General features: G+C 34.3%; 2 protein-coding genes across 2 annotated transcripts; one reads left to right on the plus strand and one right to left on the minus strand.

Moving 5' to 3' along the window:
* Window positions 1–3,895: 3,895 nt before the first annotated feature.
* Phum_PHUM537760 (uncharacterized protein) lies at window positions 3,896–4,307 on the plus strand (the record flags this gene model as incomplete). The annotated part of the gene is made up of 2 exons (XM_002431577.1): window positions 3,896–4,024; window positions 4,077–4,307. 2 exons carry the CDS (start codon window positions 3,896–3,898, stop codon window positions 4,305–4,307), a joined length of 360 nt encoding a protein of 119 aa, XP_002431622.1.
* A 4,269-nt stretch (window positions 4,308–8,576) lies between these two features.
* Window positions 8,577–10,736, minus strand: Phum_PHUM537770 (BTB/POZ domain-containing protein KCTD1, putative; the record flags this gene model as incomplete). The annotated part of the gene is made up of 4 exons (XM_002431578.1): window positions 8,577–8,750; window positions 8,864–9,215; window positions 9,251–9,257; window positions 10,628–10,736. The coding sequence occupies 4 exons, from the start codon at window positions 10,734–10,736 to the stop codon at window positions 8,577–8,579; spliced, it is 642 nt and encodes a 213-aa protein (XP_002431623.1).
* Window positions 10,737–15,833: the final 5,097 nt, after the last annotated feature.

The following is a 15,833-nucleotide window of genomic DNA, read 5'->3' on the forward strand; positions in this document are numbered from 1 at the left end:
ACAAAGCACGCCATTGGTTAAAAATTGTACTGAAAATTGCATATACTCTAAATGCAAGGCGTTGAAGCGAAGCGAAACTATCGAAAAATTGAGACCTCCTAAATATTATGTTTTACTGATACTCGAAGCCAATTTTTCACTCATTTTTCTTGATATTTTTTCGTCCGCCTTACTTTTGTGAGTTATGCAATTTGTCGTATTATCGCGTATTGCCAGTTGCATAACCACAATTTTTAAGGATTTTTGAATTTTTTCGATTTTTTCTGTTCGCCTTACTTTTTTGAGTTATGCAATTTGTCGGGTTTTGCGTATTGCCAGTTGCATAACCCAATTTGTATAAAAATTTCTTCTAAGTTTTTATTTTATGGGAATAAATGAATGATATAACCAAACATGCATGGTGGGAAAAAAAAAAAACAAATTTTATTTTTTTTTTAAATAATATATTTGAGAGAATAAATACATATATTACTATATTATTATTATTATTATTATTATCATTATAAATTTGAAAAAAAAAAACGGAAAACTTAATAATCGTTTGTGGCAAATTTAGTAGTTTATGTGTCACGATTAAGAAAAATATACATACATATATTTTATACATATATATGTATATAATATAAACGTGGCCAAATATAAATCAAACGTTCAATCATCACTCAAAATTTAATTACAGGTTTAAAACGAGGTCCCTTCTATGACGACAAACAACCGAACCTGATTTTTTCTAATTATTCCTCTTTCTCGCCTTTCCCTCCCTCCCTTCCTCCCTCTCCCCTTCTTGCCTTCTCGCTTTTTCGTACTTTTTTCCAAAACGAAATCGTAGCCATTATTTAAATTATTTGAAAATATAACAGAAACGTTTTTGTCACCTCTCTCTCCTCTCCAAAAGGTAGACATCATCTTGTTTCGCTGTCTGATACTGTCACTACTGAATGTACCGGCTCGTCTTTACTGGTCCTTTCCTAAATGAAAGAAAAAAAAAATAATAACAATTAGTAAAGACAAATGTAAAAAGTTTATAAAAATTTTCTGTTGTTTCATCCGCGTTCTACCTACTTACCATCGAGTAAAAACGCAAAATTGCGTTGGTCACGATTTCTTTGTAATGTCCTCCACGGCGGAGGAGTTCCCGTTTCCTATCCCCGAACCGACCCTATCTCGTCCGTCCACCAGTATTTCGGCCGCTTGCGCTCGACGCGTAAACCGACGCCAGTACCGTGTCTCCCCATCCCACCAGAACGAAACCCTCTCCCCGGGACAGCTCTCGAGGCCTCGGCGTTTTGACCGAGCTCGAGAATAGTATCGCGGCCACGCCGACCTCGGATGCGAACCGAGTACCGGCGCGACGACCCCCTCCCCCTGACGGAAAGACGTAAGGCTCCAAGATCATCGCGACTTCGATGCTCCACGTCCCTATCAAGTTTAGCAAAAGGTCCTGAGCCCCCTGCACCTGTTTAAATTAATTTGGAGAAACTTCCCCATGCCTACCGAGAGCTACTGGCGGAGCCGTTCGTTCCCGGCTGGCACGCGGAGGTTCCCCCCATCCTACCAGTTTCGGTTCCCCAACGAAAGGGCGTACCCCTAACAACCGGCGACCCGCACGGAGAACCCCCGAGCTATTTCTACCTTCAAATAAAATTAAAATAGAATTTCACACTAAAAATATAGCAAAATATGTTATAATAGTATTTTTCCCGTCGTTCATTGTTCTTTTTCCTAAAGTAACAAATCCTTTAAATGTCCAGGTTTTTTTTTTGCCTACGCAGATTTTGTCTTCATTAATAAAGGATATAGCAGGAGTTCTTGATTTATCCATATTCATTGGTAAGGATTTTTTTTTTTTTTCACTGTTTTTGCCAGTATGTTTTATGGTTCCTTGGTGCCCTAAGGGACTACCTACAAATAATATCCTATCCTACCGACAAATTATATGTTATGATTCTTGAATGAGAAAAATGATCTCTAATTACCCTGTTGGCCGACGAAAACACTAGGTGGGACCCCGAGGTGCTCCCGCCGACCGTTTTAAACAATGAGCAACAAGTAGGATCCGAATTACACGATCAGAGTCATCTGCTGCACCCGGCCTCCAAGTAGCTGGATTACAGGAGCACGCCACTAACTCCCGGCCCCCACTACTCCCCTGCCACTACCTCATTTTTTTTTGTGATAATAACTGCTGAAAACGAAACATAAAAAATAAAATAGAAAAACTTTTGGATTCCGCGCGCGACGACGTTCGATGCGTTCTGGCGTTCGATCCGTGTGACAACCTAACGAAAAAATTTACAAATTTATGTATATAAATACGAACACGTTCCCGTTTTTTTTTCCCTCCCGGTTTTTCCGACCTTTTTCTCTTTTTCATGCTCTAGCTAACGATTTCCTCCAATTCTTCGTCTTTCATTTATATTTTATTGCCGAAAAGCGGTAAAAGCGTTCGTTCGGTTAGTGGCGATGACACTTTTCCGATAATAAGAAAATTATTTCTAGAAATTTCTGACTAGATGGTGATTATGATATTACGATGCTCTTTTCTTTTTAAAATTACTTTCAAGTTCTGGAAATACTATGACGGTGAGTACAACAGCCTGAGAATGATGATAATAATAATAATATTTACAAATTTAAGAGAGCTCACGTGAGGAGAGAGAGAGAGAGAGAAAACATTATTTCATATTCGCGAAATCCTAACGCTCGGTGTTTTACGGTGGTTTCAAATGGTGAGAGTAAAGCCCACACAGAGTACACGTCTTGTCGGCGCTTGTGCTCAAAAATGAAAATTCTGTCGGATGCCACCTTCCGGAAATAACTTTGTCTTGGTGATGAGCGACGACGACACTGGTGGAAGTGGCATCCCCTGGAGACAAAAAAAACAAACCGATTAATGACGTCATCGTTCATCATTATTGTCACGACGTTATTAATAATAATACCTTCCTTGTAAATCCTTCAAGGCGAGTTTGTTATCGTATCCTCCGGTCAGTAGGTAATAAGCGCTCGGTGAAAACCTTATCGATCTTATGTCTGACGAATGAGGTTTGAAACATTGAACGTTTCTACCCCCGCGAATGTCGTACAAAACGCACGAGGAATCTTCGTGTCCGGATACCAGGAGTCGTCTGGGTGCATCGACGCAAACGGCAGCAACTGGTGAGCCCTGTAATCGTAGTAAAAACAAAAATTAATTAATTTTCCGGTTGTAGATTTTTGTATTCATCAAAACAACGAACGAAAGCTTCGCGTCGGTCAATCTTCTTTCTAATTTCCAGGAGATCGGCGGTCCCGGTCGGTGTCCTCTATCTGTCTTGCCCCTCGTTTAGTCCTTGTTACCCGTTAAAAGAGAATTCGGTCAACGAGCGTCTTCACTTTCTTCTTTAATATACCCTTTATTCAGGTGACAAAGTTTTAGTCTAAATCCTCCCTCCCGGCCGCATTCTCTGGAAGGAGGCGAGCTTTCCATCCCCCACAACGAAGGGCCGGAGGACACTTCCGAAAGGGACTGCCGAACGTCCTGGGAAATGCGTTCTCATCTTCGAGGTGAAGACGGAACGAAGATTAGTTCGGATCTCCCCCATAAGTGAATCGTGTTGAACGGTAACGTTCTGGCTTACCGGAGAGGGGAGACTGAAATGTATGTTCTCACTAGCGTCTCCCCCCCTCTTCATATAAGCCACGCTATTGCGACATTCCCAGGAGTTTTAGTGGGTATGGGTTCCCGGTCAGGCTTTCTTTAAACCCATACCGAGCCCCACACTCTCTCCCTAAAAAGAAAAGGTTAGTACGTAACCGCATTTCTCCTGGGTCAACAAAAAAAAAATAGCCCGAGAGCCAGGGTGCTGTCCAAGGGGATGGCTTCGTTCTGGCGGGCTGGGTGGACGCGTTGCTGATGTCGGTGAACGCGTCAATCACCCGCCCGATAAAAGATTTTGAAACCCTCTTGCGAGCCATGTCGCGTGAGGTCGGCTTGCTCAAAAAGGGTGAACGACATCTGTTCTCATCAGCGGACATTTCAACGGTAAGCATGGTCGAGACGCGCTACTAATGCAAGGGGGTGGTTGTTGACTTAGTGGGTGGACTTCATAATTCACAATTCGAGGGGTGCTAAAACCTGCGTGAGGGTCAATGGCGAGTCGGTAATTGACCTCACGATCTCTTCCGCCACGGCGGCGTCGTTGGGCTCTGGTTGGGAGATCCTCTCCGGGCTCGAGACCTTGATTGATTACGTTTTCGCTGGGTGGTTCTCAAGCGGTGGGGGTGGATGCCTCCAGCCTTGGACTGCGTGGCGTGGCGTAAAGTGAAACCTCGGGAATGTCTCCCAGATTGTCGTTGGAAGAAAAGAATCTCAATCAGGTGGAGCGGATCTCTGCAACGGCTATGCCAATGGGGGATCCGCTCCCACCCTCGCGAGTGCGGATCTGATGATTCCTTTGCTTTGAGGGGGGGGTTGAGGCTGAAATGCGGGTCATACTCCTGCAACTACCCCTCCTTCCCGGTAAAAAAAAAGCGCAGGAAAGCACATCCAGGAGTTTTAGTTGGGTAGTGACTTCGGTTGAGTCCCACAATCTTCCTGCTACCAGGCGGGGAGGTAAATACGAAATGTACTTCTCCTGGGCTAACTAAAAAAAAAAAATCAATGTCAATAATAATAATTATAATTAGAATTAAATAAGGTACCTGGAATAAATGTTGAAAAATCTCCGACAAATATTAAAACAATTCGTCGTCATTATGAGTGAAAATAATAATAATTGTAAGGAAGAAAAAGAGTAAAAAAAATTACAATGTCAGTTCAGAAATAATCAAAAAAAAAAAAAAAAAAAGGAAAGAAGGAAAGAAGAAAAGAAGACGAAGAAGAACAACAAAAAAATCTAAAAAATAAAACAAAAAAGAACAAAAAAAAAACAGAAAGAAAGAACAAAACTTTTTTTTTGTTGTTGTTGTTGTTGTTAATTTCTAATAATAAAAGAATGAAGAATCCATTTTCCTTTCATCATGATCAAGTTACCATCGAAATGAATGGAGATAGAAAGGGAAACTTTTTTTCTTCCTTTTTCCTTTTTTCCTTTTTTTCCTTTTTTTCCTTTTTTTTCCTTCCTTTTTAACAAGATCATCTGACAGCTCTTATTTTTTTATAACCCTTTTGTTTGTTTTAAAGTCTCTATATTAATTTAAATCTTTTTTTTTATTAGCTTGAAGTGATTTTTCAAATTTTCTTTCTTTTCTTTTCTTTTTTTTGTTCTAAATAAGATGAATCTCGAAGAAAAAAAAATTAAAAAATAAAATTAAACATATTTGCGTGTGTGTACCTTCTTTAGAAAGAAGAAAAAAGGAAGAAGAATAAAAAATTAAAAAATTTACAAGGCGAAAAAGAAGAAGAAGAAAGAGAAAAAGTAAGGAAAATAAAAAATTTTTTTTTTTTTATAAACAAAAGGAAGAAAATAAGGAAGGAAAATGCGAAATGTAGAATGAACGGGATGGTACGGAGGGGAGGAAGGGAGGGAGGGAGGGGATCGAGTGTGATGATAATAATATAAGAAGAAAGAGTAAAATATTACGGAGAAAAAAAGAAATGAAGATGATTATGATTATGATGATGATGATGGTGATGGTAAAGGAGAAGAAGGGAAAGAGAGATGGGGGGTGGGAAGAAAATGACTCGAAGGTATTAAAAAAAAAAAAAAGAAAGAGAAAGACGGAAAAAGTATAAGACAAAGACGGATGTATATATTTATATAAATATACGTATATACCCCCTGATACCTTGGGGCGTTTTTTTGCGATACGAAAAAGAGACCTGGTAAAATTTTAGGGCCTAAAGACGTAGTAATGCTTAGTGTACCTCGGTTAGGAAAATCCTTTCCATACTGTTCAATTTTCCTCCGGCAAATCGGGAAGTTTTGAATTTGAAATTATCTTTACTGAAATCTCTGACGTTCGAACTAACTTTATGAACCGTAAAATTTTAAATACCGAATTTATACATATAAATAAATGAATATCGAGTGGAAAATAAAAAATAATAAAATTTTCTCATGTATCTGATAAAATAAAAAATTTGTCGTAAAAACAAATCGCGGATTAAATTTAAATATTTTTTTTTAATTACGTGCAAAAGTTTCCCTCCCCTCTTCCCTCCCTCCCACCTCCCTCACTCACTCCCCCCCTCAAAAAAAAAAAAATAAATAAAAAAATTAAAACGTTTTTGTAACAACAAATTTCAATTTGAAAAATAAAATTAATTTTTTACTTAATCAAAATTCAAACCGAACGGATTATAAATTTTATTATTATTATTATTATTATTATTAACGTTGATTTATATTTTCCCCTCATTTTTTTTTTTTTTTTTTTTAATGTAAAAAAAAAGAAAGAAAGAAAGGAAGAAAAAATGGAGAGAGAAAAAAAAAAAAAAAAGTTTTCAAATTAAAAATTTGACAGAAAAGATTTTTAAAAAGAGAAAAAGATGAAAGGAAAGAGAGAAAGAGAGAGAGAGGGGGGGGGGAAAGAGAGGGAGAGATAGGGGGGAGAGAAAGGGAAAAAGAGTGTGAAAGTTTTTTTTTTTTTTTTTTTTTTTTTTTAATTTTGTTTTGTTAAATTCGACAGGAAAAATTAAATAAGGATTTTGACATTAAAAAAAAAAAAAAAACATTCAAAGGTAAACGCACACTCGCACTCGCACACACACACACACACTTTATTATTTTAATTCCGTTTCAGGACCCCCCCACCCTCACTTACCTTCTATCCTTCTCCCCGAAAAAAATTCGATTTCAATATCGATGTAGAATGTTTTTTAATTTAATCCAAAATATTTTCCGATAGTCCAAAAAAAAAAAAAAATTTAAAAAACCTACGGAAAAAAAAATTTTCTGCTTTTTTTTCTCTCTCTCTCTCTCTCTCCAATTTTTTCGTTATGCAAACATAAGCGTCGCATTTTGAAATAATAATAATGTTTACGACGTTTGCCGTTTACGTAAACATTGATAAACGCGTAGGCAACATTGAGTATTTGCCTGTATTGCAGTTTGCATATGTTGAAAATTTTCAGGCGGTCAATAAAAAATTTAATTTTTAATTAAAACTTTAACCTATTATTATTATTATTATCATCATCATCATCGTAATTATTAATAAGTCAAAATGCGAACGTTAATATATGTAAGTTTTTCTTTTATTTCAAATAAAAAATAATCCATTTATTATTATCATTATTATTACTTTTTTTCAAACGTTCGAAAAGGAGGGAAAAGTTACATCGAACGAACGAACGTGTCGTCGTATCACTTTTACTATATAACACGTGCTTATTCACCTGAAAAACGCTTAAATTCGGTCATTTCCGGTGTTTTTTACTAAAAACTTTACACCGTAAAATAAATTTAACGATGTTTCGTGATATTATTAAATCGATTATACAAAATGAAATTTTCTTTTTCTTTTTCTTTTCGAAACGTAAATTTAAAATAAAAAGAAAATTTCTTATAAAAATTTAGTTTTAAATGAATTTTTAAAAATCGAAAAAAATATTGCTATAAGGTACAAAATAGTTGATAAAAATAAGAATTAAAAAAAAAAAAAAAAAAATAAGGGACTATATAACCTTGAGTTACAACAGCCAAAAGGTATGTAGTCATGGTGACCAACCAGTCAATATCTACTAAGCTTAGAACCAATTGGGAGTATGCCCCGGAAGGTATTTAGGATGTTAGGGTGGAAAAGAGAAAAACCTTCGAGGAAACGAAACAACCATCTAGTCTAGTATTGTGCGTACGAAAGGAACGAAACGAAATCAAAATAATAATAATAATAATAATAAATCTTGAGGCGGTTTTTAATTTATTTCGATTTCATCATTAATTTTTTCCCTTTTTTTCCTTTTTTTTTTTTACCGAACAAAATTCAACAACAACGACGGTAAACAAACAAACAAACAAACAACAATCGAATTTTCCGAAAAAAAAAAAAAAAAACGGTAAAAATTTTTTTAAATGATTTTTTTTCGGCGGGTTTTTGTCGTGTCAGTAGCATCACGCATTAAAAACTTAAAATGTATTTCGCGCTCAAATCCCATTCATTCTACTTTCCCTCCTCTCTCCCCCTACCTCCCCCTCCCACAATAAAAAACAAAATTTTTTTAACAATACCAACGACCACAAAAATAATTTCAATCATTATTATTATATTTCGTCATGTAAATAAATAAATAAATAAAAACAAATTTAATAAAAACAAATTATTTATTTAATAAAATTATTATTATTATTATTATTATTATAAGTGGTCGTATATTTATATACTTTTACATATTTACATAATATTTACAATGATAAGAAAATAAAAAATAAAAAAAATGACGAAAAAGGTTTTCGATAATGATAATAATAACATAATTACGTTGTATGCACGTGAAAAATTTTCGAAAAAAAAAAAAAAAAAAAAATCGTGTTGTCGTGTATTTAGAAAAATTCCTTTTTCGCTGCAAAAAAAAAAAAAAAATGTGCATGAGAGGAAGGTCACAGCCCTCTTTGAGTATAACAAAAAAAAAAAAAAAATTCTAGACTTTGAGATCATGGCCATAAAATTACAATTTTTTTTTTTTTTCTCTTTTGTTTAATAAAAAAAATAAAAAGGAAAAGAAAGAAAAAAAGAAAAAATAAAAATGGTGGTGGGCGTTTTGAATCGAGTCTCGAAGATCCCTTTTGAGAAATGGATGATAGCCTCTGGGTACGAATTAAATTATCCTTCGGCGACGACGTTTGGCAAAATTCAAAATGGCGTAAAGGTAAACCGGTGGATTTTGCAATTTAAAAAAATCAAATCAAAAATATTCTGAACACAGTCACATCGGATAAACTTTACGTACGAATAAATATTCGGAAAACTGTTGACCTTCGACCCCTCCGCCATTACTCGCGGCAACGTTAAAACCCGCGTTTAACAATCTCGTGATGGCTTGAACGGAATTAAGCTTGCAATAACCGTTTAACGGAAATCTAATCACGTGTCTCGTATCGTGTTGATTCCATGCGACACCCGAACGAGAATCAATCAATCCTTGATTTGCTTCCGGGAAAACTTCATCCAAAAGGGAACGATCTCCCGATAACATTATCCTTTCACCGAGATCTGGACTTATGTGTAATGCAACGCATTCGAAACTATCCGTTCCATGTTGCTGATGTGGTGTCGTTCTGTTACCGTCTACGCTCCTCGGAGAATCGTTGCTGTTGGACAGTTTAACACTTTTGCTATTGCCTATGCAATGATTTCCCTGAGTTATTTGAAAAGGCTGCTGCTGCTGATGATGATGATGATGATGGGAAACGGGGGATGCGTCTTTTCCTTCCTTTTCCCTTTTTAATCTTTCTTTTTTCAATTGTTCTAATTGACGACACATTGCTAAAAATAATAATAATAATAATAATAAAATTAATGGATGTTTAACGTCGTCATCTACTACTACTACTATCTTCCTTCCTTCCTTCCTCCTTCCTTCCACGTCTTTTTCTTTCTACCCCTCTTCTCCTCTCATCACCGGATCTTTTGACCCCGTTCGATTCGACTTCCAAACCGCCGTATATAACATTTCTCCCCATTTTATTCTCTTTATTCGCCCCTCGGGTGATATATTCTTCTATAGTAGGCTCCTGCAAATCGTTATCGAAGGCTTTGGGGGGTATAACAAAAAAAAAGGACGAAGTTGAAAATGTGAAAGGAGCATGCGCGTCATCAAATAACCTCAGGGAAATAAACTTTACACGTTTCCAGTTCCAATCAAGTCTTTTAGGCCCTGAACCCCCTCACCTACTCCCCTTTCTCTCCCTTCCCCCACCTCCATCCCCCTTCAACTTTGTTAACGCTATGATGGCTATTTAAAATTTTTCTTTTAAAATTTATACATTTGAAAAATCATTTAGTCGTGGAACGAGAAAGAAAAAAAAAATTCCTGTCGTCTTTTCATTTTGCGCGGGAAATCAAATTCAAATTCAAAACTTGTTCATCGATTATTTCGCGATTTATTATCATTATCATTATCATTATTATTTCCATATTTCGCCTCGAGGTTTACACGCACTCACGCACACACGCACACACACCTTAGTTAACATTTCACGGCCTTGTGGGAGTCTGATTATAATTTTATTTGAAATTATCTGTCTTCGAGCCTTGGATGTTTTTTTTTTTTTTAAATTTTTCTTCGGGGCATAAACAAACACAAAAATTATACTTCCCCCCTCTCCTCCTACCTTTCCTCCACTTTTAAATCGTTCTTCTCCTTGGTAAATAATAATGATTGGGCGTTACCGCCCCCTTTCCCCTCCTATCGTCTATTAAGAAAAGCGGCGTTATAACAGTGTTTTTAATAATAATAATAATGAGTTAAAAAAAGAAAAACCAAGTCCATCCGTTCCTTTTTGTAATAATAATAATAATAATGATAGAAAAGTAATTTTTTTTTAACAAAGGAAAAAAGGAAAAATTTTTTAAAGAGGGCGGAAACACGTAGTAACGCACGCCGTGTAAAACACGTATAAATTATCGTCGCATTAAAAGTTTTGTCGATATGGCGACACGAAAAAAAAAAGAAAAACCGGAAATGATATTTAAATTTTCTTACGTGTTATATCAAAATATCTCGCTTCTTCTATTAATAAGTCTAAATCCTGAAAATTTTCCGGAATGAGAAGCCTTGAATTTCTCATGAAATTTAATATGTGCCTGAACATTCCACCGTCTCGATCTATGAAATAATGTTGTTTGAGTGAATCTAAAACGATTGGAATATTACCATTGAACAATTTTGCTAACCTCGATTCAGGATACCTGAAAAAAAAAAAAAAAAACAAAAAACAAAAATAATAATAATGATAATGATAAATTTTTTTTTTTTAAATTATTAATTCGATTCGACATAAACGATTTTAATTTTTTTTTTTTTTTTTTTAGTTTTCTCAAAGGAATTCATTTTCCTTTGTTTATTATTATTATTATTATTATTATTTTGATTAACCTTTTGAATAATTATCTAACCAGGTTAGGTTATGTCAAATCGACTTTTCTTTTTTTTGTGTTGGTTTTTTTTCAAATGACGTAAATTTCTAAGAAATTTTTTTTCTTTTTTTTTTTATTTACATCGGAAAAGTGAAAATTTTGTTTAAAAAATCATCATTATTATTATCATAACGAATTATTTAAATTGACGATTATAATATTGTTTATAATTTAAAAACTATTCCGTTATCGAGGGGGGGGGGAGGGAAAAGAGGAAATGAATAAATTTAATTATTTAATTCCACGACGACACGTTATTTTTCTCAACCGGATGTAATATCGATCGCTAACGATTTTTCTTTATAAAAAAAAATTTTTCCACCGCATTCGTTGGGGAAAGGGAGGGGGGGGAAATTATCCGATCATATTATAATAACGGACAAGTAGGCGACGACGGGTGTGCGACAAACGACCGTCCGTGTCGACAAACCCACACAAACGTCGTAGGAAGGAACGTGTTTAAATAAGAAAAAAAAATTATTTTATTTAATTCCACGTGAATTCGTTTGCGATATCGTACGTAACCCTTCCTTCTCCCTCCCCTTCTCCCCCTACCCTAAAAATAACAAAAAGTGTCAATAGAATAATAAATAATTTCAAATTTTTTTCGTAAATTTAAAACCCTTCGCTTTTGTTTTCAGTTAACTTACATTTTTCTTTATCCACGTAAAAATAATTTTTTTTTTAAATAAAAAAAAAACTAATTCTAAAACCACGACATTTAAACAATTTTTTTCTCATTTCAAGTTATTTAAACCGTAATAAAAAAAAAAACTTGGACGCGTTACGTAAATTTTAACATTTTCACATCATCGTATATATTTTCCCACGAGTTTTCCTCTCATTTTTTTTTTGTTACAAAAAATTCATCTCGTTTCATCATCTCATCATCCCCAGCATCTTTTTTTTTTCTGTTATTTACCACCTGGTGGGTAATGTAAACATTTATCGACAACCTGTTATTACTCTACCTTCCTTCCTTCCTTCCTTCCTTCCTCTAGTTTTGGACGATTGAATCGATCGCGTGTTTTCCATTTTAATTAATTTAATCATTAATCGGCCACGAGTCTCTCTCTCTCTCTCTCTTTCATTCTTCTTCCACTTTTTTTTTTTTTTGGTTCATTCGTTACGTTATTATAGGTCGTGTTATATTTATAATAATTCACTTTAATTAATTTTTTTTTTTTTTTACACGAATCTTTACAAACTCATCGTCGTCGCCATATTGTTTTTTTTTAGACTTTCATTCATTTCCTCTTTTTTATTAATGATTTTATTTTGGGTTTTTTTTTGTGGTTGCGGTTGTTGTTGTTGTTGTCTGCGTCGTGCTTTATTATTATTAAAAAAATAATAATAATAACTACCGGTTATGTCATTTTATTAATCATTGTCGTGGTAATGAAACGTAATCATATTTTAAATCGTCGAGAATTTTGTTTCTTCTTTTGTTAAAATTTAAACCCGGAGACCATTTTGTCTTGTTTGTTGTTGTTTGTTGTTTGTTCAATTATATAAAAATTCATTAATATTGGGATATCATAAAATATATATAAAGACTCTTGGCACCGTTTAAAATTGAAACTTACGTTATTATTATTTTTTTTTCCTTCTCCCCCCCCCCCATAGCTCTCTCTCTTTTTTTCCGGTGTTGTTTATCTAGAGCCACGACTTTAGGGGATTTTTTTTTTCTGGATCACCCCGAAGCGAATTTAATTTAATTTTTTATTATAAATTAAATTCCGTAAAAAAAAAAAAAAAAAAAAAAAAAATTATATTTTTTTTTAGGTACCATCGGCATATCGAGGCCAACAACCACAACCACCACCACCGCCGCCATCTTTTTTATTTTATTAATGACGTCATTTATAATGTCTCGCATAAATTTATTTTAGAAAAAAAAAATTAAAATTAAATTTACATGAGATAATATTTACAAAATCTGCCAAGTTTCATTCAAAGTCAAGTTTTCACATTTTGTTTTCCCCCCCCCCACTTCACCCCTCACCCCCCTCCCACGGTTGTTCGGTAAATATTCATTACATAGACGTCGTCGATAAATTTTATATTTTTTACTTTAGGGCTAAAAAAAATTTTTTTTTCTTATTATCATTTAAGAAAACAAAAAACGAAGGAAAAGAAAGAAAAGGAAAAAAAAAAAAAAAAGCCCCAATGGAAAAATGGAACCGAAAACCACCGGCAGGTGAACGAAAAAAAAAGAATCAAGAAGGACGCATATTATAAATACCCATAAGTACCTTGAGGGTAAGCATGGCCATGCACATAATAAATTTACTTTAGGCTATCATTTATTAAACAGCCGTCGAATTAATATTGTTGTTTGTACGGCCCTTGGGAGCGACAGGTGGCGTAGACTTGTCGCGCTTTCGGCCAACAACAACAACACCACCACCACCACCGCCACTACCACCACCGCTACCACCATCACCACCATCAACATCCATCCATCCAAGATTTTACTTTAACTTCTTTTAATTTTCCTTCAATTTTTATAATTGAGCGGTTCTTTTTTAAAACAAAATGTCTTTCATCTTATACGTCGTCGTCATTCATTAAAAAAAAACTTTTCAATCACACGACGATTAATTGATACGTTTACTCTCTCTCTCTCTCTCTCTCTCTCTATAAAACATGTATTTAACAGGTATAACTATTTTTTTAAATTATATAATCAATTTTAATTAGAGCCTTTATTTTTTTTTTGACATAATGAGTTAGTTTGAAATCATTCAAAATATTTTCTTGTACGTCATAGAGTAAAAAAAACTCGATCGCGCCATTTTTATTGTTTTGTTTTTGTAAACAATTGTTCTCTCACCGTCACACAGTTTTTTCCGAATTTTGTTTTTTTTTCGGGGGGGGGGGGGGAAAAAACGTTTTTTCGGGGCGAGGTAATATCATTTTTTTTTTCCTTTTCTAATGATTCAAAATATTAACTTGCCGGCCTTTACGTTAGAGGCAATACTAAAAAAAAAAAAAATTATTTTTTCCAACAAATTCACTTATATAAGCATAAACCTTAAAACCTGCTTAAGGCCACGTATAAATAATAACTTATATACGAAGGTGAATTTAAATCGTTGATTGGCCTTCTCGGGAAACAATCAAAAACTTTTTTTATTAAGGAGGGGCCTTATTTATATATATTCGCGATGTTTCGTGCAAGGCTTCCAACCTGAAGGTATATACCTTACAGATATTCATTTAAAGGTTAGAAAAGAAAACGACAAAGTCTTTTTTTAAATAAGGAAAATTGTTTTCTACTTCCACTACTACCAACATCATCATCACCACCACTACTACCAACATCATCATCACCACCACTGCTACCAACACCACCATCACCATCACTACTACCAACATCATAATCACCACCACTACTACCAACATCATCATCACCACCACTACTACCAACATCATCATCACCACCACTACTACCAACATCACCATCACCACCACTACTACCAACACCACCATCACCACCACCACAATTCGTTTCCTTTGATTTGATATTTAAAAGTGATTCTGGTGCCACTTTTAAAAAAAATGAGTGGTATATTAAAATTATTATTAATAATAATTGTTTTTTTTTTTTTTTGTGTGTGTTATTCCGTTAGAATTTTCATATGTCGGTTACGTTTAAAAGGTCAAACTCGGGTCAATAGAATCGAATAATAATAATAATAATAATAATGCAACAAAAGGATGGTTGGGTGACAAACGAAAAAGCGTTACTGGAAAACCTAATTTATTTAAATGAAACAAATGACTTAAAGCATTTTAAAGCGGAGACTCGTGTTGAAAGCCTGGAGGACTTTTAAAATATTTATGGAATGTGTCTAGAATATTTTTGTTTAAAGGAATTACATGAGAAGCCGCAACCTCGAAAATAGAGAGAGAGAGAGAGAGAGAGAGAGATAGAGGGATAGAGGGAAAGACGAAAAGAATGAAAAAAAAAAAAAGTATATGTGTTTGTGTATGTGTATACATAAAAATAATAATAAAAGAGAGAGAGAGAGAGAGAGAGAGCCTTTGGGCAACGAGGTGGAGCCGTAAACTTATAAAAAAAATAAATAAATTGGTCGACAGGAAAAAATACAGGAATTGGTCTTGATTCAAAAATAAAAACAAAAAAAAAATTATTTATTTATTTATATTTTTAAAACGTAACGTCGTGATGTCATCAAAATCGCGAGCTCCCACCCTCCTTCGCCATATTTATTTACAAAGGACAGGAAAAAGAAAAAGAAAAATCTTATCACTGTTATCATCAACCTTTTGCAGACGACGATGATTTTCACACACATTCGATTCACATCCTACATTTCAATGTAAAGTACTGACCTTTTAAAAAAAAAAAATTAATTGTTTTTTATTTACACGAAGGTCGAAGTGCGCATGCGTATACCTTAAGGGTGGTGGGTGTCTTGGTTCGAACGATGGGAGAGATTTAAACAGACAATTAACCGCGGGGGACAAAAAAAAAAAAAAAAAAAAAAAAAAATTTACAGATTCGTGAGACCGAAATCATTCAACCGATTACACAAATGATATTAAATATAATGGGAATGAATTATCGATAAATTTATGAAAAAAAAAAAAAAACGCGCGAAAAAAACCACGAATTTATCTAATGACACGAACGAATCGAAGGAAAAAATTAGAAAAAAATTCATTCAAACTTTTTTTTTTTTTAGTCTGCTAAAATGATAAACCATGATAAAATCAAAAACAACACAAAAAAATCATAATAA

This window comes from Pediculus humanus, genomic scaffold, assembly GCF_000006295.1.
Source record: "Pediculus humanus corporis 1103172108290 genomic scaffold, whole genome shotgun sequence".
In the NCBI taxonomy this organism is placed as follows: Eukaryota; Metazoa; Arthropoda; class Insecta; order Psocodea; family Pediculidae; genus Pediculus; species Pediculus humanus.